The sequence below is a fragment of the Phocoena sinus genome, chromosome 3 (assembly GCF_008692025.1).
Source record: "Phocoena sinus isolate mPhoSin1 chromosome 3, mPhoSin1.pri, whole genome shotgun sequence".
NCBI lineage: Eukaryota > Metazoa > Chordata > Mammalia > Artiodactyla > Phocoenidae > Phocoena > Phocoena sinus.
Window position 1 is genome coordinate 19,481,170 of NC_045765.1, and position 21,290 is coordinate 19,502,459.

General features: G+C 38.4%; 1 protein-coding gene across 6 annotated transcripts in view; it reads right to left on the minus strand.

Annotated features, from left to right (window-relative positions):
* The window catches only part of NSD1 (nuclear receptor binding SET domain protein 1), a 135,695-nt gene that overhangs the window by 28,064 nt on the left and 86,341 nt on the right, over positions 1-21,290 (minus strand). For all 6 annotated transcript variants that reach the window (XM_032628023.1, XM_032628020.1, XM_032628019.1 and 3 more), the window contains 6 exons: positions 20,970-21,045; positions 18,388-18,506; positions 17,307-17,450; positions 14,518-14,641; positions 7,970-8,170; positions 5,644-5,823 (listed from right to left, as the gene is read on the minus strand). In XM_032628023.1, coding sequence (XP_032483914.1) covers positions 5,644-5,823; positions 7,970-8,170; positions 14,518-14,641; positions 17,307-17,450; positions 18,388-18,506; positions 20,970-21,045 — 844 coding nt within the window. The remainder of the gene's footprint in view (positions 1-5,643; positions 5,824-7,969; positions 8,171-14,517; positions 14,642-17,306; positions 17,451-18,387; positions 18,507-20,969; positions 21,046-21,290) is intronic.

A 21,290-nucleotide genomic window follows, 5' to 3' on the forward strand; every position in this document is an offset into this window, starting at 1 on the left:
ATGGCCTTGGTAGAAAAATCTTCCTTTTACTAAGCTGACATTCATGACAACTAGAAATATGTCATGTACAAGAAGGCATTTGAATTAGGCCTTCAAAGAAGGCATGAAAAGAAATCTGGACAGAAGAATAACCAGTGAAGAACGGTCAATGGTGGCAAGCACAACAATTTTGCAGGGAAGGACATAATGGGATGAGCTAAGGGAGAATATGAAGAAAGAAATTGACAGGATTAGTCTGGGTGATGAGTGGGAGGCAGGCAGAAGGGTCTGTCTGGTGGGAGTAAAGGAAACATATAGGAGAAAGACAGGAAGACGAAAAGAGGGAAAACCACATGAACCATCATAAGAAACCAAAAGATGAAAAGGTGACATTTGGTAGAAGACAGTAAGAGAAAATAAGAGTTTAAACATGTTCTTGAATTCTAGGAAACGATTATTTCCAATTAGCGATTTACCAAACTATTACCATAACACTCGGATGACCACCTTCGGTTTTCTCCTATATGTGAACAAACAAATGTCCCAAGACTCTACTCTTTCCTTGTCTTGTAACAGCAAGATAATCCTAGATAGTGGGATCAACAGTTCTTAGGCTTTTTGGCCTCACGAACACTTTATAGTTTTGAAAAATAAGGAGATTCCAAGAGAGCTTTTGTTTTTTTTGTTGTTTTGCGGTACGCGGGCCTCTCACTGCCGTGGCCTCTCCTGCTGCTGAGCACAGGCTCCGGACGCGCAGGCTCAGCGGCCATGGCTCACGGGTTCAGCCGCTCCGCGGCACGTGGGATCCTCCCGGACCGGGGCACGAACCCTTGTCCCCTGCATCGGCAGGCGGACTCTCAATCACTGTGCCACCAGGTAAGCCCCGAGCTTTTGTGTTTATGGGCTAAAAATACTGATTAATTCATTTAAAAGTAACAATAAATCTATTATGTTAACATAAATCACATTTTTATGAATAACTATATTTTCCAAAATGAACATTTTGGAAATAACTATAATGTTCCAAAATGAACAACACTAGGAGCCTGTTTATCTATTTCATATATGTGTACCTGTTAATCCAAAATTCCCAATTTATCCCTTCCCTCCCTTTTCTCTTTGGTAACCATAAGATTGTTTTCTATGTCTGTGAGTCTATTTCTGTTTTGTAAATAGGCTCATTTGTATCATTTTTTTTAGACTCCCCATATTAGTGATATCATATGATATTTGTCTTTCTCTAACTGACTGACTTCACTTAGTATGATAATCTATCTCTAGGTCTATCCATGTTGCTGCAAATGGCATTATTCATTCTTTTATATGGCTGAGTAATATTCCACTGTGTGTGTGTGCGTGCACGTGTAAATATATATATATATATATACACACACACACACCACATCTTCCTTCTCCATTCATCTGTCAATGGACACTTAAGTTGTTTCCATATCTTGGCTATTGTAAATGGTGCTATGAACACTGGGGTGCATGTATCTTTTTGAATTAGAATTTTCATCTTTTTTAGACATGTGCCCAAGAGTGGGATTGCTGGATCATATGGTAACTTTATTTTTAGTTTTTTTAGTTTGTTTTTTTTTTTGCGGTACTCAGGCCTCTCACTGCTGTGGCCTGTGCCATTGCGGAGCACAGGCCCTGGATGCACAGGCTCAGTGGCCATGGCTCACGGGCCCAGCCACTCCGTGGCATGTGGGATCCTCCCGGACCAGGGCACGAACCCACTTCCCTGGCATCGGCAGGCGGACTCTCAACCACTGTGCCACCAGGGAAGCCCTATTTTTAGTTTTTTTAAGGAACCTCTATACTGTTCTCCATAGTGGCTGCACCAATTTACATTCCTACCAACAGTGTAGGAGGGTTCCCTTTTCTCCACACCCTCTTCAGTACTTGTTATTTGCAGACTTTTTGATGATGGCCATTCTGACCAGTGTTGGTGACGATCATATTTTTTTGCTAACATTTTTGCAAATATTTTTACTTAAATCTGTTGTAAAATGTTGTCTGGTTGATGTATATGAAGAAAATCTGGTCTCTCACAGATAAACAGGTGGAAAATGGCGTATTTTAATAACCTGTTCAATAACTACATATTCTTTGATACTATACACTAAAACTTCACAGGGTAAACCTTAGTTGCAGTGTCTAATCTGAAACTGCATCAATATACTATTGATATGTTACTAATAGCTACTAATGTAACGATTACATTAAAATTCTTTAATCTGTCTTGCACTTTGAATGGATCTTTTACATATGCATGGTTTTTAACATCATGCATTGTTCACATGGAAAATATTGGTTTGCTGAGTGGTAATCTTCCAAATGTTGATCTATTTCGTTATGTAATACTAAAATGTCACATTTATTAATATCCCCATGAGTTCATCAGTAAATACTAGGAAGCAGTTAAGCTCAGGGTGGGTAGATGACAGTTTTCCAAAATTCTAATTTTCACTTAAGAACTCAAATTTTATCATTGGCAACAATTTGCCAGTTGTTTTTCCTTGAATTGACAGGCTCCTTTTTATCCATTTTCAAGAAATGTCTGACAAATATCCAAGTATGAAGAGCCATAGTTTTTTAGTAATTTTTAAAATTAATTTATTTTTATTGGAGTATAGTTGATTTACATTTTTAGTAATGTTTAAGACTAAAAATGGTGTTCCATGAACAAGGCAGCCAGTTCAGACTGCAACTCAATTGCATGAGTGCTTTAACTTAAGATAACCAACAGTATGCAACAGAACTGCTTTATGTATACTTCCCATTTTATCACACTGAATATTAAAACAATGTTCACATGACAGTTGAGATTTAATACATTTTACTTACTTTTTAAAATCGAGGACATAGTTATGTGAAATGTCCAAGTTTTTATTGCAAGTGTGTGGTGACACAGAATTCAATGACTGCTATTACTTGTACAGTTTAGGGCCATCACCCTGATTTGCACTAAGGTGCTAGCAGTTTTACTCACTATTGGCTTTGCACCATCTGTGCAAATGTCAACAAAGAAAAAAGGCAAGTAACATCTTGGTATTATTATGAAAAGAATTATCTCATGGAGGCTCCTGAAAGGGTCTCTGGATCTTCTCCACTTCCCAAAGATCAAGATCTGAGAGCCACTGCTGTAGCTACTAAGTTTTCTTGGGGACTAAGTTTTCATTATGAGTATCCACTATTATGCCACAAGTTAGGACTGCCAATACAAAGGAACCTCTACTCTGAAAACATCTCATTCCACTATGGAATGAAAAACAGTCTAATGCTGAAACTGTTTCATCTCCCCATCTTCACAAAACATGTAAAATTTTTAGAGCCTACATTTCAGCCTCCCAGACATCTATTTTCATTCTAAGAGCAGAATTATAGAATGTTGTATTTAAATGCTATTAAATATCAAAATTGTCTTTAACTTTCTTCTAAACAAAAGACAGGTGGTATAATGATAAACAGGCAGCAGTGTTCACCAGTTTTATAAGGAACAGATATTATAAAAGCAAAAAAGAATGTATGATACAGGAGAATCACAAAGCTAACATATCTAAAACCAAAAACAGCATAGTACTTTGTGCACTAAAACATACCTAAACATCCCTAACTATATCAAAATTCCACCCACACGATTGCACTTAATACTCTATTTTATTTATTCTATATTAGAACTAGTTTGAGGATTACAACTATGTCCTGATGCAAACTCTAGTCATGTTACATAAATCTTAAGAGCAACAACAGCAACAACAAAAAAGTCCCTATTGACCATTTTCAATCATATAAAGGAGTCATAAAACTTCTTTTATGGCTTTAGCACTATTTAGTATATCCCAATTTCTCAAAAGGGATGCTAATTCAATTACACATGTTGACTCTTTTTAAAATTAGTCCTTCAGAATGTTCATAACCAGCCAAATTTTTGTGAAATTGCATCACCAATAAGTAGATCTTAAAAAACAGAGAAGTCAAGGAAATTGTTTCCCCTAAATTACTAATCAACAAAATTTAGTCAATTTGAAGAGGAAATGTAAAAACTGTATAAGAGAACTGGTGCCACCCTCAACACTATAAAACAGGGGAGCAATGTCCACAAAAGTTTTGGAAAAAGAACAAGCAGTCTAAGATCTTATAGTAACCCAATGTGTGCTTCTAGAACAGAGGCAAATGAAGAACAGTCTCAAGCGGAGAAATGTAGGACCTGTGGGTGTTTCTCAGAAGTTCGGCCAACCAAAAGAAAAATTTAAATACAGAATTTAGAACTACAAGCACCCCAGTAAATAGACTGGTGGAGTACTAAATCCTCCACTTAACAAAATAGCAAAAATCAGGCTGTGAGGAATGGAAAGGAAAGAAAATGTTTAAGAAGGATAATATTGACGTTGCTCTAAATTAGGAGAAGTATGTTTTAAGTAGGGGTTGGAGAGGGGGGAGATACAGATAAAGACATAAAATTTATTTGTCCTCCACTGAAGACCTTGTAGGAACTATTATCCCTTACAGTGAGAAAATATTTAACAGAAGTTCATAAATTCTTTTACTTTCACCTTGTTTATTCCCTTTAAACTAATATAAAATTGATTTTAGAAAAACCACACACAATTACCTGATAACAGCATCTTCTAGACTTGTCCCTATCCAGATATCTACCCTTTCTATCTGCTTATATGCACATATGTCTGGAGTATTATCACTTAATATTAAGCAATGGTTTTTTCTGATTGTAGGACTTGGGGTTATTTAAGGTTTTTAAAATTTCTTTCTTCTTTTATTTTTTTACCTCCAGTTTATTTTTTGTTTTTTGCGGTACATGGGCCTCTCACTGTTGTGGCCTCTCCCATTGCGGAGCACAGGCTCCGGACGCACAGGCTCAGCGGCCATGGCTCACGGGCCCAGCCGCTCCGCGGAATGTGGGATCTTCCTGGACCGGGGCACGAACCCGTGTCCCCTCCATCGGCAGGCGGACTCTCAACCACTGCGCCTCCAGTTTATTTTTTACTTTTTTCCCCAGTTTTATTGAGATATCATTAACATATAATATTGTGTAAACTTAAAGTGTACAATATATATGTACTTGATATGTGTATATACTGTGAAGTGATCACCACAATAAGATTAGGTAACATATTCAACAACTCACACAGTTAAAATTTTAAGGTGTGTGTGTGTGTGTGTGTGTGAGAGAGACAGAGTGAGACAGAGAGAGAGAGAGAGAGAGAGAGAGAGAGAGAGAGAGAACTTAGAAGATCTACTCTCACAGCAACTTTCAAATATACAATACAGTATTGTTAACTATAGTCACCATGCTGTGTATTACATCCCCCAAATTTATTCATCTTATAACTGGAAGTTTGTACCATCTGACCACATTCCCCCATTTTCTAAAAACAATTTTGTTTCCTTTCTCTTTTCTTTAAGTTGCTTCAATTGTTTATCATTTTGTTAAAATTAAGTCATTATTCAAAATAACAAAAATAAAACACTATTGGGAAACAAAACCACTGTACTGTTATGTTATCAATAATTAAGGACATCACTTCCCAGTATTTCTTCTAATGGCAATGTGAACAAAACTATACTTTTGTTTCAATTAAAATACTGCATTCATCTCTTTTTAGACTATTCATACATCAGGAAGTCATGTCTTACCTTCTGAGCATACAAAACACCAGCTAACATTAACATGCTCATGATTTCGGCAGCCACGTCTGGGGGTAAAGTGATTAGGGCAGATGATGCTATTGGATGCAAGGATCTTTGACCCAGCAGCCAGGCAAAAGTCATTGGCATGGTATGCCACTGGGCAGCGGACACAGCGCATCAGTCGACCTAAAAATAAGAGAAAAACCAGGGAGAGACAAAAGAAAAAGGGGTTAAATATAAAAACGATGTGAGTTATTCAAGTTTATTTGCTAGCACTGGGAAAATGCCACAAACAAATGGAAGCACTACTAGATCAAGAGACCTTAAACACCCAATTCCCCAAGAAAAGCTCAGATGGGAACTATATGATAAATGCCCTTAAGGAGTCCGATCCCACAACAGTAAGTGAGTCTACCTCAACAAGAATAAGCCCTACTCAAAAAAAAAAAAATAAGCCCTACTCAAACCACTGTCCTGACTGGAAAACAATCAGCTGCAGACGAAACGGTGGGGGTTGGTGTGTGTGTACAATCAGATTAAAAGACCAGATGGGAGAAACACTAATGCTTGCTTTCCTTGGCTGGTACTCTGTGATTCTTAAAGCCTTTTAGGTGAATGAATGAACCTCTCTACCTCCACCCCCCCATGAGATATATCCTCTAACATACTTCACAAACTAAAAACCACTACCAAACCACCCCAATGCTACCTACAATAGCAGCTGAAAAGGAGAAGGTAGTTGACAGTTAAGCTGCAATTTTGATCAAGCATGTTACTGTACTTAAGACTGACAAGATCTATAGTGCCAGGAAATCACCTTACAGAAGATATCGCCAGTCTGATTAAAAGAAAAGTCAACACTGCCACATTTTTCCTGCCAAATCCCCTTTGGGAGAAGTGGGCTCTTTGGGCATACAAGCATTTAAGAGTAGAGATACAATATTTGGCTTTCAAAGAAATCAGGAAGAGACCCACTAGTACTGAGCAGAAAGAAATGATTGGGGCTTCCCTAGTGGCGCAGTGGTTAAGAATCTGCCTGCCAATGCAGGGGACACAAGGTCAAGCCTTGGTCCCGGAAGACCCCTCTTGCCACAGAGCAACTAAGCCTGTGAGCCACAACTACTGAGCCTGCTCTCTAGAGCCCACATGCCACAACTACTGAGCCTGCGTGCCACAACTACTGAAGCCTGCATGCGCCTAGAGCCTCCACAGTAAGAGAAGTCCCCACAATGAGAAGCGCCCTTGCACCACAATGAAGAGCAGCGCCCACTCGCCATAACTAGAGAAAGCCCACACACAGCAACAAAGACCCAACGCAGAAATAGATAGATAGATAGAATCCGCCTGCCAATACAGGGGACACGGGTTCGAACCCTGGTCCAGGAAGATCCCACATGCTGCGGAGCAACTAAGCCCCCGCACACAACTACTGAGCCTGCACTCGAGAGCCCGTGAGCCACAACTACTTAGCCCACGCGCCTATACCCCATGCTCCACTGCATGAGAAGCCACTGCAATGAGAAGCCTGCGCACCGCAAGGAAGAGTAGCCCCCGCTCGCAGCAACTAGAGAAAGCCTGCGCGCAGCAACAAAGACCCAATGCATCCAAAAAAAAAAAAAAAATCAATAAATTTATTAAAAAAAAAAAAAAAGAAAGAAATGATTGTTTTCCCACTGGGAATGGATTTAGAAACTTGAGTTTATCTGCACCCACATAATAGTTTTGGAAACCTCAGCTCTCAAGCTAACCATGAAGCAGGAAAAAATTTTCTGGATAGGAATTTCCATTTTAAAAAATAAGTCAGCACAAAACAAAAACCTCAATTCTGCCCTATAAGCATGTCTGAATGATATCACATCTGATAACCATACATATAAGGGCCCACAGAAGAAGAATACACTTTATTCTGATGAAGGAAGACATCCAGCAGAGGAAAGTCCCTGGCGGTCCAGTGGTTAGGATGCTGTGCTTTCACTGCAGAGGGCGCGGGTTCAATCCCTGTTTGGAGAACTAAGATCGCACAAGCCACATGGCGCAGCGCAGAACAGAACAAAACAAAACAAGATGTCCAGCAGAACACCTTTTCAAACTAAATGTCACATGAATTCCAAATATTTAAAACTACCACATAATGCCGGGGGTTCCATAAAGCACATGTAAAAATGTGGTGACTACTAAATTTGTCCATTACTCTCTTATCTCTCACATAATATGCTGGTACTCTGACAAAAGCTAGAGGCTATGAAGAGATATGCCAGATAGCATCTGAAACATCCATTGCCAATGAGACTGAGGTTCTATAATTAGACTGGTCTACACAAGAAACCCATACCTTTAGATGCAGAAACACTGGCTGGATTAGCAGCATGGCAGGTTATACATATGTGGAGGGAACACCGGAAACCCTTGTTCTGCAAGACAGTGGGTGGATATTTCTGGACACACTCTTCATGGTAAAACTTTCCACATAAGGGCAGAAGGCACCTTTTAACATCTTCCCCACTCTGCTTGCATACAAAACAGGTATGTATTCCTAGGAAACAGGAAGAAACACATTAATACTAACTCAAGAATTCACTCAATGCTAAACCATTAGATGAAAAGTTAGTGAGTACACAATTCTGCACCAAATTCCAACATGGGGTGGGGGTGGAGGGTGCCCACACCACAGAGCAATTCTCTGATACCAGCTGGTATCCTACAATTCAACTCAATTCTGACACCATCTACTTGGAGATAATATCAGATCCCACAGATTAAGTAAGGGTTCAGTCCTACAAGACTGCCTCCCACCCCAACCCTTACCAGTTCTAAGTCAAGGCTGTCATCTGTACTTCTGACCAACTGGCTATAAATCAGAGGTTGGGTTCAATTAACTTGCAAGAGTGGGTCACAGAACTCAGAGAAACACTTTACTTACTAGATCATCAGTTTACTAAAAAATGATGTAGTTCAGGAACAGCTAGTTAAAAGAAATGCATAGAGTAAGGTATGGGGAAAGGGCTCAGAGCTTCCAGGGCCTCTCCAAGCACGCCACTCTCCCCTAATCTCCATGTGTTCACCAACCCAGAAGCTCTCCAAACCCCATCCTTTTGGGTTTTAATGGAGGCCACATTACAAAGGCACGACTGATTAAATCACTGGCAATTGAGGACTAACCCAACCTCCAGCACTCTCCCCTCCAAAAAGGTCAGGGGGAGATGGAACCCTCTAATCACATGGTTGGTTCTCCTGACAACCAGCTCCCATCCTTAGCTAGTTCCAAAAGTCATCTCTCATTAACATAAAAAAAGACACATCTTTATAGCCCTCATCACTTAGGAAACTTCAAGGGTTTCAGGAGCTCTGTGCCAGAAACTGGACAAAGACCAAATATATATTTATTAAAAATCACAATATCATAGTGAAGAACATTATAACAGACTGATCAGGATGACAACACAAACTTACTGAACAATCTTAATACCACTATTAAGGGGGAAAATTTAATACATGCTTGCTGATGTGATGCTATAGGAAGTACATATCCCCACAAAGTATTCTTGCGAAAGGAAAATTGATTTGACCTGATCCAGCCTCTAGATCTAACTACAAGTTTCCATGAAATACAGAGGACAGAGGAACAAGTTAAAGGGACACCTCAAGGATGCAATCAGCCAAATTAGGATGTAGACAACTTGGCAGACAAATGACCATTGTCTCAAGAAACAAAGAACATTAAAAAATTGGGTGAGGGGTCCCTCAAATATGTGCAGTTATTGGGATCCAGCAATGAGGTTTGTCATGTAGGGGTGACAAGTAAGGTTTGATTTAGCACAGGCCCAGTAGGGAAACCACATTTGGATACTGAGCACTTAAAATGGCATTAGTCTAAATTGAGATGTGTAGTCAGTGTCAATACACGTTGGAGTTTGAAGACCTAGCACATAAAAAAGAATGTAACAAATTTCAGTCATTTTCACATTAATTATATATGCTGACATATTTTGAATATATTGGGTTAAATAAAACATATTTTTGTTGTAAAAAAAAAACAAAAATAATTGGGTGAGGGGAATAGTACTGTTGTAGATTAAGAGAAGATTAAGAGATTAATTTTTTAATTAAAAAATACAATACAGGGACATTATTTGGATCTTGATTCAAAACACTATAAAACAATATATTTTGAGACAAAGTGGGAAAATTTGAAAGTGGGACTGGGTAGTTGATGACACATAGGAGTCACTGTATACAATGGATATATATTTTTAAAGTTAAAAAAATATGCTAGTTACATATATTTTGAACTATATGAGTAAAATGAAGCAAGAAGTTGATAACTACTGAAGCTAAGTGATGAATATGTTGAGATTCTTTATACTGTTCTCTCTACTTCTGTATATGTCTGAGGGTTTCTGTAATAAAAAGTTTAAGAGAAAAAAAAAATTCTACCTCTCGCTGGGAAGCAAAACAATGTAAGGGAAAGAGCCCAGGCTTGAGGGACAGACAGACCTGAACACGAATCCTGCCTTTGGCAGCTGCTGGAAATAGGAACACAGTAAAATAATTCACCTCATCTTTATAAACAGTGAGATCACCAACTAATAATAATTTTAGAAAAAAATTTTAAATAAGTATTTGAAAAGAAGCAATCTACTGCCTGATACTGAATAACTGGCAGCCAATACTTAACTGGAGTAGCCTAAATTATGCTATGGTCATCCTACTATAGGAAAACAGGGTGACCCAGAAGAAATAGTAAATGACTCCTTTATTCTTACTCTATACATCTTTACTAAAACTAGGGTAAAATTTTCTACCCTCAAAAATAATAACCTCTCTTTACCTCACATAACATATAAAACTTAATTCAATATAGATCACAGACCTAAATGTGAAACAAAAATTAAAAAGTTTTCAGCAGAAAACAAAATCTTCATGACATTGGGTTAAGCAAGATTTGTTAACCAAAGTCCATTAAAAAATTCTGATAAACTAGACTTCTTCAAAATTAAAAACTTCTGCTCTTCAAAGGATACCATTGAGAAAATTAGAAAACAAGCCACAGATTGGGAGAATAATTTGGAAAGTATATATCTGATAAAGGACCTGTAGCCAGAATACATATAAAGAACTCTTAAAACTCAACAGTAAGAGAACAACCCAGGACTTCCCTGGTGGTGCAGTGGTTAAGAAGGCGCCTGCCACTGCAGGGGACACGGGTTCGAGCGCTGGTCCGGGAAGATCCCACATGCCGCGGAGCAACTAAGCCCATGCACCAAAACTACTGAGCCTACACTCTAGAGCCTGCGCGCCACAACTACTGAAGCCCGCGCGCCTAGAGCTTGCGCTCCGCAACAAGAGAAAACACCACAATGAGAAGCCCGCACACTGCAATGAAGAGTGAGTAGCCCCCGCTCGCCAACTAGAGAAAGCCCACGCACAGCAACGAAGACCCAACACAGCCATAAATAAATAAATTTATAGGGAGAAAAAAACCCCAAATTAAAAAAAAATTTGAACACTCTTCCTCAAAGAAGACAGAAAAATAAGCACATAAAAAGATGTGCAACATCATTCATCATTAGTGAAATGCACATTAAAACCACAATAAAATACCACTACACATCTGTCAGAATGGCTAAAATTAACAAGACTGACAATACCAAATGCTGACGAAGATGTGGCAGAATTAAAGCTCTCACACACTACTGATGGGAATATAAAATGGTACAAACACTTTGCATGTTCCTTGAAAAGTTAAGCCTACCATATGCAGCCATTCTGCTGTTAGATATTTACACAACAGAAAAGAAAGTGTATCCATACAAAGGATACACAGTGCTTTATTTATAACAGCCAAACCTGAGAACTATCCAAATGTACATCAATAGATGAGTGGATAAACAAACTCTTATATCCATACAATGGAACACCACTTGGCAATAAAAAGAATGAATTCTCAATACCTGCAACAATGTTGTTTAATCTCAAAGTAACTGTGCTGAGTGATGGTTTCAAAGGTGTATGTACACAAACACACACCAAAACGTCAAAGTGTACACTTTGTGTAGTTTACTGTACATCAATTACACCTCAATAAAGCTGTTTTAAGAAAGAAAATGAATTACTGATACACACATCAACACAGATGAGTCTCAAAAACATGCTGAGCCAGACACAAACTCTAAACAAAAGGCAAATCTAATGTGCTCTGAACAGAAAGCAGATCACTGTTTAACCTGAAATTGGTGATGGGGGTGAAGGGGTGAGGTGCAAAAAAGACTGACTGGGTCTGATCACAAAGGAACTTTCTCGTGTGGGTGTATACATTTTATCAAAACCTATCAAAATATACATTAAAAGGGGTACATTTATAGTAGGCAAATTACTCTTCAATTAAGTTGATTTTTTTTAAAAAGTAGTTCTGCCTTAGATTAGCCTGGTTCAGAGAATACCACATCATAATAAAGATGAGACTAGCAAAACTGGATCGCTAGTACAAAAGGCAGGAAGATCTCTCTAAATGGTTATCATCAAAAAAATCCACAAACAATAAATACTGGAGAGGGTGTGGAGAGAAGGGAGCCCTCCTACACTGTTGGTGGGAATGTAAATTGGTACAGCCAGTATGGAGAACAGTACGAAGGTTCCTTAAAAACTAAAACTAGAACCACCATATCATCCTGCAATCCCACTCCTGGGCATTTGTCTGGAGAAAACATGGTCTGAAAGTATACATGCACCCCAATCTTCACTGCAGCACTAGCAGTGATAGCCAAGACATGGAAGCATCCTAAATGTCCATCAACAGAAGCATGGATAAAGAAGATGTGGTACATATATACAATGGAAAAGAATGAAATAATGCCATTTGCAGCAACATGGATGGACCTAGAAATTGTCATACTGAGTGAAGTAAGTCAGACAGAGAAAGACAAATATCATATGATATCGCTTATATGCGGAATCTAAAAAAAAAGATACAAATGAACTTATTTACAAAACAGAAACAGACTTAGAGAAGGAACTTATGGTTACCAGGAGGGAAGAGTTGCGGGGAGGGATAGTTAGGGAGCTTGGGATTGACACTGTACTCACTGCTATATTTAAAATTTGAAAAAGAATAGATATATGTATAACTGAATCACTTTGCTGTACAACTGATATAACACAACATTGTTAATCAGCTATACTCAAATATGAAATAAGAAGTTAAAAAAAATTTTTAAAAAAAGAAGATCTTTCTAAGAAAATTAAGGCAATAGAGATATGCACATATCTAAAATTTGTTTCTAAATTTTAATTACAAGGCCGGGACACCGTATGGCACATAATGATCAAAAGCCCAACGTGTGTAGAAGGCAAAATAACCCCCACAACTATCTTGTCTTCCAGCTTTTGTACCTACACTGCTGAAAGTGGTAGCAGAAAGATGAAATAACTCAATCTGACATGGCCATCTATTTACAGACACAAGTTAATTTCACCTCTTATTTCCCACAGGGGCTAGTCTAAGCCTACACTCTTCCCTTCAGGTTATAAACAGTTTTTTTCCACCATTCTCACCAAGCCAAGGAAAAACCTCAGTGTTCATCTCCCTCACAATTACATGGTACATTCCCTTTTAATCTTTTTATCTCTTCAAGATTATCCTCTCCTGTCTCTGTGACTGTACTCCAATTATTCCCCCTCCTGTTACGGAAATTTATTTCCCTACACAATTCTTAACCTTCATCCTACTCAAGATGTTCTTCCTCCTGACCCTCTAACATCCTCCCTTCAGCTACTGCTCCCTTTTCCACTGAAGTCAAGCTTCTGTAAGAAATAGTGTATACTGCTACCCATTCATCTTTCAGTTTGGATTAGCAAGGCACTCTCTCACTGCCAAATACAATAGATCCCCTTTTCACTCTAGAACCTCTTTGGTCTGTTTGCCCCATCTGCCTCTGCTGATGACACCCCATCCCCACGGCTTCACAGACATTCCTTCTTGAGTAGCTCCTCCTCACCCTCCAGTAGCCCATTTTAAGTGGATATCCCCCAATAGCGTCATTAGCCCTCTTCTCACTCTACAGACGCTTTCTCTTTGGGCAGCATCATGCACACCTACGGTTTTTAATGACTTACGAGCATAAAATCTTTACTGTCAACCCTAATTTCTTTACTACTTTCATACTGTAACATCCATTCATAATGCTGAAAAAAGAGCAATCTCCTTGAGAGAGCACAGCTGTGAGGTGCTTTACAGGCTGGTCTCATCTGACCACTCCTAGTTTCTGACCCAATCCGTATATTGTAACTCTCACAAAATAGCTCTCTTCTTTTTGCTAAGCAGTTTTACTGATGTATAATATACACAGAAAAGTGCACACATTATAAGTTCACAAATAATCATGAAGTGAACACATTTCTTGATCAACACTCAGATCAAGAAACATAAAATATCATCAGTAACCCAGAAGTCCTCCTCATCACTACCTATGCCTCACCTCTTCCCTAAAATATCTTAAACTCCAAACACACTGACCTATATGCTTCCTGTTCCCCAAATATTTCATACTTACTTTATTACACCTTCTATCCTTCCCCTCCACACACCAATTTCTATTTCTCTCTTAAAACCAAACTCAGATATCTTCCTCTGTAGCACTGGTGCATCTTCATTCACACAGCACTTTAACATTCACAACAACATGTTTTGCACTGTATTATACTATACATTCATTATTCACTTGAGTTTTTTTGAAGGCAAAGACCACAGAGCACCTATCTCTATGTCTGTAGGAATTAGCCCAGTATTGCCACAAAAAAAAGTGTCTCCAATAAATGATTTTTTCCTAAAAAACTTAAAACTCAAACCTTCCTTGGAAGAAGACCTTTCTCTAACTACTTTACCTGTGCGACATTCATTGCAGATAAATTTTCCTCTGGGCATTTCAGTTAATCCAAGGCACTCCAGGTGGAAAGCCCCACAGCACTGAGCCTCACATAATAGCAGCTCACCCAGTTTCTCACAGTTCTGTTAAGAGAAAGAAAACAGATCTGTCTATAGAAAAAGATTTTTAAAAATCCCAAGCAGAAGGTCTTCGTTAAAGCAAAAGTTAAGAAGCAGCTTTGCCAGAAACAAAAAATCCCACCATTCATTCAGCTAGTATTTGATGATTACCTCCTCTATGCCAGGTACCACAGGTCCCTGGCTCCCATCATTCTTATATTCTAAGGATACAAAGATATAAGTAAATAATTAAACAAACAAAAGATATCAGAAAATGTAAGTATTTGGGTAGAGCCCTCAAACAACAACTTTGGATTGGGTGATTAGGAATGACTTCTTAGACTAGGCTCTGAATGACAAGTCAGCCACATGATCTGAAGAAGGGACCAAGAAGGCAGAAAGTACAGAAAGCCCACAGACAGGAAAAATCATGGCATTCCTATGAATCACAATGAAAGCCAGTGTCACTGGACAAAAGTGAACAAAAGTTAGAAGTGGTAGAAATGAAGTAAGAAAAAGGCAAGCAAGGGCCTGACTGTGTGGCCTTACAGATTACGGTACAGAGTTTCAGATTTTATTCTAATTGCAAAGGTGTGCCATTATAATGAGCGCTGTACCAAGGGAAGGCTGAAATCAGGTATTCATCTAAAAATAGATCCCTATGACTGCTACAAGAAAAATTTCAAGAGTAAAAAGGTGAGAGGAAAAGCAGAGATAATCAAACAGGTTACTGCAATGGTTCAAGCAAGAGATACTGGCCAGCTGGGACTTGGGTCGTAACAGTCCAGAAGGGCCCTGATTAAGATTTGAACAATCCCTGAGATACACCTAGAACCATATTAAAATCAGAGAGATCACCTTTCTGAGACAATCTCACTAAAACAGGGTGTCAATGATGATACAGCCTTAGGAAATAAAGATCGGGATCTGTTGCTTTTGAAAACGTTGTATGATTTATGAAAACTCTGCACATTCCCAACATTTGTTACTTTTCACCCCTCTAATATCCTGACTTGTTTCCCCATAGTGATTAGCAGAAAAATGAGAAAAATGAACAAACTCTTATACTTATTCTGTAAGACAAGAAAGGGGGAAAGATGGCCAGGCAAGTCTAATATCCTCAAGAACCCAAAGAAACAGAACAGGTCTTGGCCACTTAACATCAAAGCTTAAATAAGCAGACGAGTAGGAGAGCTTTGGGAATAAAAGGCCAGAGGCAGCCAGGGATTAAGAGTGGACCCCAAGGGATTCTGAGCTAGTCTTTCATGTTTGGCTCTCCCATGATCTACTATTCATGACCAAAAATTGACAAATGCCATAAATGTTACATGTTTTGTTTTGTATATTCAGAGTGCCAGCAACATCAGCTTTCCTGCACGATAAACAAATTCGCCTTCATCACTTAAAACAGGAAAACTTCAATTACAGTATGTACTGAGGAATAAATTTTTCAAATTAACCAAATGTTACAGACTAACCCTTTAATTGGGATGACCATGTAATTCATCCTTCAAACTAGGACACTTGAGCATGAAAGGAGGTGCTATTAATAAATTATACAAGCACAACAGATTTAAACAAAGACTGATCCAAACAAACCAGGACCATGGGTTACAATACCTTACTTATATGACAATCTTTGTGGGCTTAACAGTCTCTGAGGAGTAACACTGTTTGGGAGCAGGTCTGAATATAATCAACCTTCTTTATATAGCAGTGAAATGAACAGACAAAGAAACTGAGTTGAAATTATACTGGCCATAATAATATTCTAGGCCTGGGGAAATTTTATTTTTTAGCAGTTTCAATTAGAAAAAAAAACTAATATTTTCAACTTTTTATATGCCAGTTTTTAAGTATTTACAAGGTTAAATCAAGACCATGAAAAGAGAATATAACCAATGCATCCATTTAACTGACTCTACTCCCAAGTAAGATAAAGGCATTTGACATTAAAGTGGAGGCACATTTCACAGAGAAGCAAGACAACATAGTGGTTAAGACTCAAAACCCAGATTGCCTGGGTTTGAATACTGGCTTCACTGAGTGACTACAAGCAAGCTATTTAACCTCCCTGTACCTCAATTTTCTTATCTATAAAACAAGGATAATAATGATCCTCTATCTTATGAGATTGTTATGATAACTAAATGATGTAATATTTACAAAGTGAATGGAAAAACACTTGACACAGTAAAAAAAAACACTGTATAAATGTTTATTAAATAAATAGAAAAATACAGGTGGTAGGTTCTCTAAAGTCAGTACTTTAAAGCAGAAAAAAAGAACAACGAAAACAAAACACACACACACACACACACACACACACACACACACACACACAGAAACCCAACAATCTATGTGAAAATTCTCCTTGAAAAATTCCTTAGAAACCCAAACATTCTCACACCATGAGAGGTGCAGGAAAATTATCTTTGGCTGAGCAACCACAGATTCACCCCTTCCATCTCAGACCTACTTCAGGGCATCTACCCACGGGCAACACTAAATATTTCTCTTCTTTTTTTGTGGGAAGAGAGAAGAGTTAAATCCTTAAAGTAAGTGATTCCACTGGAATCATCCAAGAGAATTTTTACTCTAACCACGACTAGGTCATCAAGAGATGGGAGAGGACTTCTCTTAAAAGATAAGCATGCAATTCAAATGCAAGTGGGCAAACATTCTCTACCTGACAAACATTCTCCTTGAGTGCAGCTCCTCCTCCTCGTTCACCTTGCAGTTTTTTAGATACAGGCATTCCGTGGTCATTTTCTACACCCTCCTCAATGGTCTCCTTGGGGCTTGCAGCTGTCCTGTGTGTCATCAGTTCTCCCTTGCAGAGAAAAAATAACGCCCCACATCTATATTATTGATGTCTCCTCCATCTGACCCCCTCCCTCTGGGCTGCTATTTGTCTAGCCATTAAGCACTTACAGATGTTCAGCCAATCACGTGGGCGGACTGCATGCAATGTTAGTTCTAACCCTGCTGTGATTGGGCGGGTAGTGGGCGCCTCATGCCCTGCCACTAACTGCTCTGAGGCTGTTCCACTGGAACTTTTTGAGCTGTTCCATTTTAAGGTTTCACTAAGGGAGAGAAAACATTCTTAAGTTTATTTGATTACTTATTTGTCCTTCCAAGATCAGTGTTTCCTAAATAATGCCCCCCTTGGGCATTCTATTCAAATTGTCCTGGAAAGAAACACTCTGCATCATAATATGTGATGCTGACCTGACTTTTTCTAATTCTCTTTTAACCTGAGTTGGAAAGCTAGGGATAGCATCAATGGCTGCACTGATGCTCTTCAAGAAAATGGCTTTAAATCTGTTTCCTAAAAGTCGCTGTTTACAAACATTACTCTAAAATTAAGCAGTTGGTGGTCTCAATAAATAAGCAAATGAGTTTTTCCCCTAACTGCAGTCTCAACTTTTAAAGGGCAATACCAAGTTCATCTGGATTATATAGTTACTTGATATTGTGCTCTCTGGTTTTAGAACAAGTTTACTTCATGATGAAACAGTTATGTATTTCACCTGACACCTAGAGCATGGGGTGTGATCTTTTAAAAAGGTCACACCTACAGCTGCCATAGTGCTTTGACTTATTTCTACTAGAATCAGATTCATCTTTTTCTCCAGGATTCCTTATCACTACTAGCTGTTTCAACAGAATACTATTTTTAGGTAAACTCAAAGGGAAAAGGGATGTGGCCTCTACTGTGAAAAGCAGCTTCGCTTTGGAAGGTCAAAAGATGAAGAACTGCATAATACCTCGGAGCTTGGAGTTTCTTTTGATGAGTTGTCATTTTTCACTTTTTTACAATGCACCTTGGCTGTAGCATGTCTCTGTCGTTTTCGCTTCCTTGGTTTATCAAACAGCTTGGTGGTGCCTAGGACAGGAAAACAGGTGTTACCTGCTGGCTGATCACATGCATGTCCAAGAACTCCTATCCTCAACTAAAGGGACCTCACAGAATTATGGAATGTTAGAGTAAACACCAACCTTAATTTTAATTCTCCAACTTTGTAGATGAGGAAAACAAGGGCAGAGGGAAAAAAAAAAAAGACTTACCCATTAGTATATAACTAGTTGGGGAAATGGCTACATATATATAAATTCTGCCTCATATGGATTAAATAGTAAACATACAGGTTATTAAAGCAATTTCATTTTATATGATTGAAATGAAAGACTTTCTAGTTCCACAAAGGACTTTAATATCCTACAGACGGGGAGGAAATGCATTTAGTAGTCAGGAAAAGATACTAAAACCTGGCCTCCAAGATTAAAGACAATAAATTATATCACTCTATGATTTAAGGATTAAGACAAAAACATGAAATACATAAGATCTGACTTATACAAGGAGAGAAAAATACCTCGCTCCCCCAACCAATACATTTTTGGCCAAAAGGATATTCATGCAGGGACTTCCCTGGTGGCGCAGTGTTTTAAGAATCTGTCTGCAAATGCAGCGGACACGGGTTTGAGCCCTGGTCCAGGAAGATCCCACATGCCGCGGAGCAACTAAGCCCGTGCGCCACAACTACTGAGCCTGTGCTGTAGAGCCCATGAGCCACAACTACTGAGCCTGTGAGCCACAACTACTGAACCCATGCGCCTAGAGCTCATGCTCCGCAACAAGAGAAGCACCGCGATGAGAAGCCTGCGCACCACAAGGAAGAACAGCCCCTGCTTACCACAACTAGAGAAAGCCCACGGGCAGCAACGAAGACCCAACACAGCCAAAAATAAATAAACAAACGGGTTTTTTTTTTTAATTAAAAACAAGGATATTCATGCAGCGGTACTATAACCCTGAATATGAATGCCTAATCTTGACATATTTAGAAAATGGAATTTATTCTCTCACTCATTTTTTATTATACATAATTCAACTCTTTGTTATATAAACATTAAGAGGAATCTTTAAAGAGATATTTTGTAAAATGTTCCAGGATATTTAAGCTAGATATCAAATACTTTGGAAGACTGCTTTAGGGCTCTCTTCTTGATCTGCCTGATCGAGATGGAGAAGCTCTGCTATCAAAGCTGCTGACAGCCTAAGACTAAAAGGGAAGAGTTAATATGATGGCAGAATAAAGCTTCAAAATTCTCACAAGTTGAAACATTTAGATGAAATTTACAGAGGATAAAGTGCAGGTTGTAGGTTTTACAGAAAACTAAAGTACAAATGTATAGGGAAAGAGCTGATATTATTTTGAAAGCAGTTTTTTTTTTTTTTTAAATCAAGCAAACAAGTTGACCAACCTATATTATAATTGCATACAGGGTTAAAATAAGTTAACATACCGTTTAATTCACTTGCTAAAAAACTTAATAATCACAGATCACATTCAAAGAAGTGTACATTTAAGACCACATAAAATATAATCTCCCCTAATATCCTTTGCTGATAGATCATATCTGATGCAGCGTGCTCAAATCTAAGCTAATATTTCAGGAATGACACCAATCAATAAATGGCATAGGCAGACAAAATGATCAAAGGGATAGAAAGAATTGGTATGGAGAAACACAGGGTGGATAATGAGACAGTAGTGTGGCAATAAATTTGGTCATGTCTGGATATAGTTCCCCAACCCTTCCAATCTCTTTCATCTTCGTGCTTATTCTACAAGACAGGGATAATATGAATAATATCCTAATTCGTTGTAATGCTTTAGATTCATCAGAGGTAACAGTCCTTACGCAAAGAAACTGGTAGAGTAGATACTTAAACTATGATTATTTTATCTGTTATTGAATGAAGGGCTGCCCATTCCTGCTGTGGGCAGAAATAAGATGACCAAGCAGAGGTTCCAGGAAACAGATTCCAATTTAATCTAGAAGATTCCTAAGGCCTTTGAAAGCAGCCATAATAGACTAGGCTCAAATGTAAGCTCTCTTTTTCAAGCATATGTTCATTGACCAAAGGTCACAGGTGTGATATAAGAAAGTAAGACTATGAAAGACTTGTCTAAGATGATTTGCAATTTCCCCCTCAACTCAAATTCTGTTATTTTCTGTCCTATAGGAATCAAAGCCAAGAAAGTAATGATGCAGTATGGAGAATTATCTAATAAGAAAATTAAGGAGCTGATTTTTCTTTATTGTTCCCAACATTTCCTTAACACTAATTCTAATTCCATTTAACTAACTTCAGTATCAAGTTGGAAATGAATCGATACAATTTTCTAGTGTCATATGCAGTTTTAGGAAGCATATATTGGGCAAACAAGTCTTAGAACTTGCAACCTTACTAGTCCGGCTTAGTAACTTTTCTCGTTAACTGACAGGGTACTTCACACTTATTTTTGCAATACAGTTCTTAAATCTCAAAAACACTCACCTCCACCAAACTCTTTAGAACGAGATGCAGCACATGATTCAGTAATGTCATTCTCCAAGTGACCAGCTTCATAACACTACAAATAAGTAAAATGCATCATGTTTTACAAAGGAATAGAAAACAAACCCTTTATACTATGTGCCAAAAGCTGAACTGTCTATTGCCACAGATACAGAATCTTGGCTGTTTTTAACAATTAAAGGAACAGTATAAAAGTAAAGGGTTGAACAGAAACTTTGTGGGGAAAAGCATCAGATTTGGGTTTTTTTCATGCTCTACAACTCAAAACCACCAACCACATACTCCGGTGGGGGGACTACG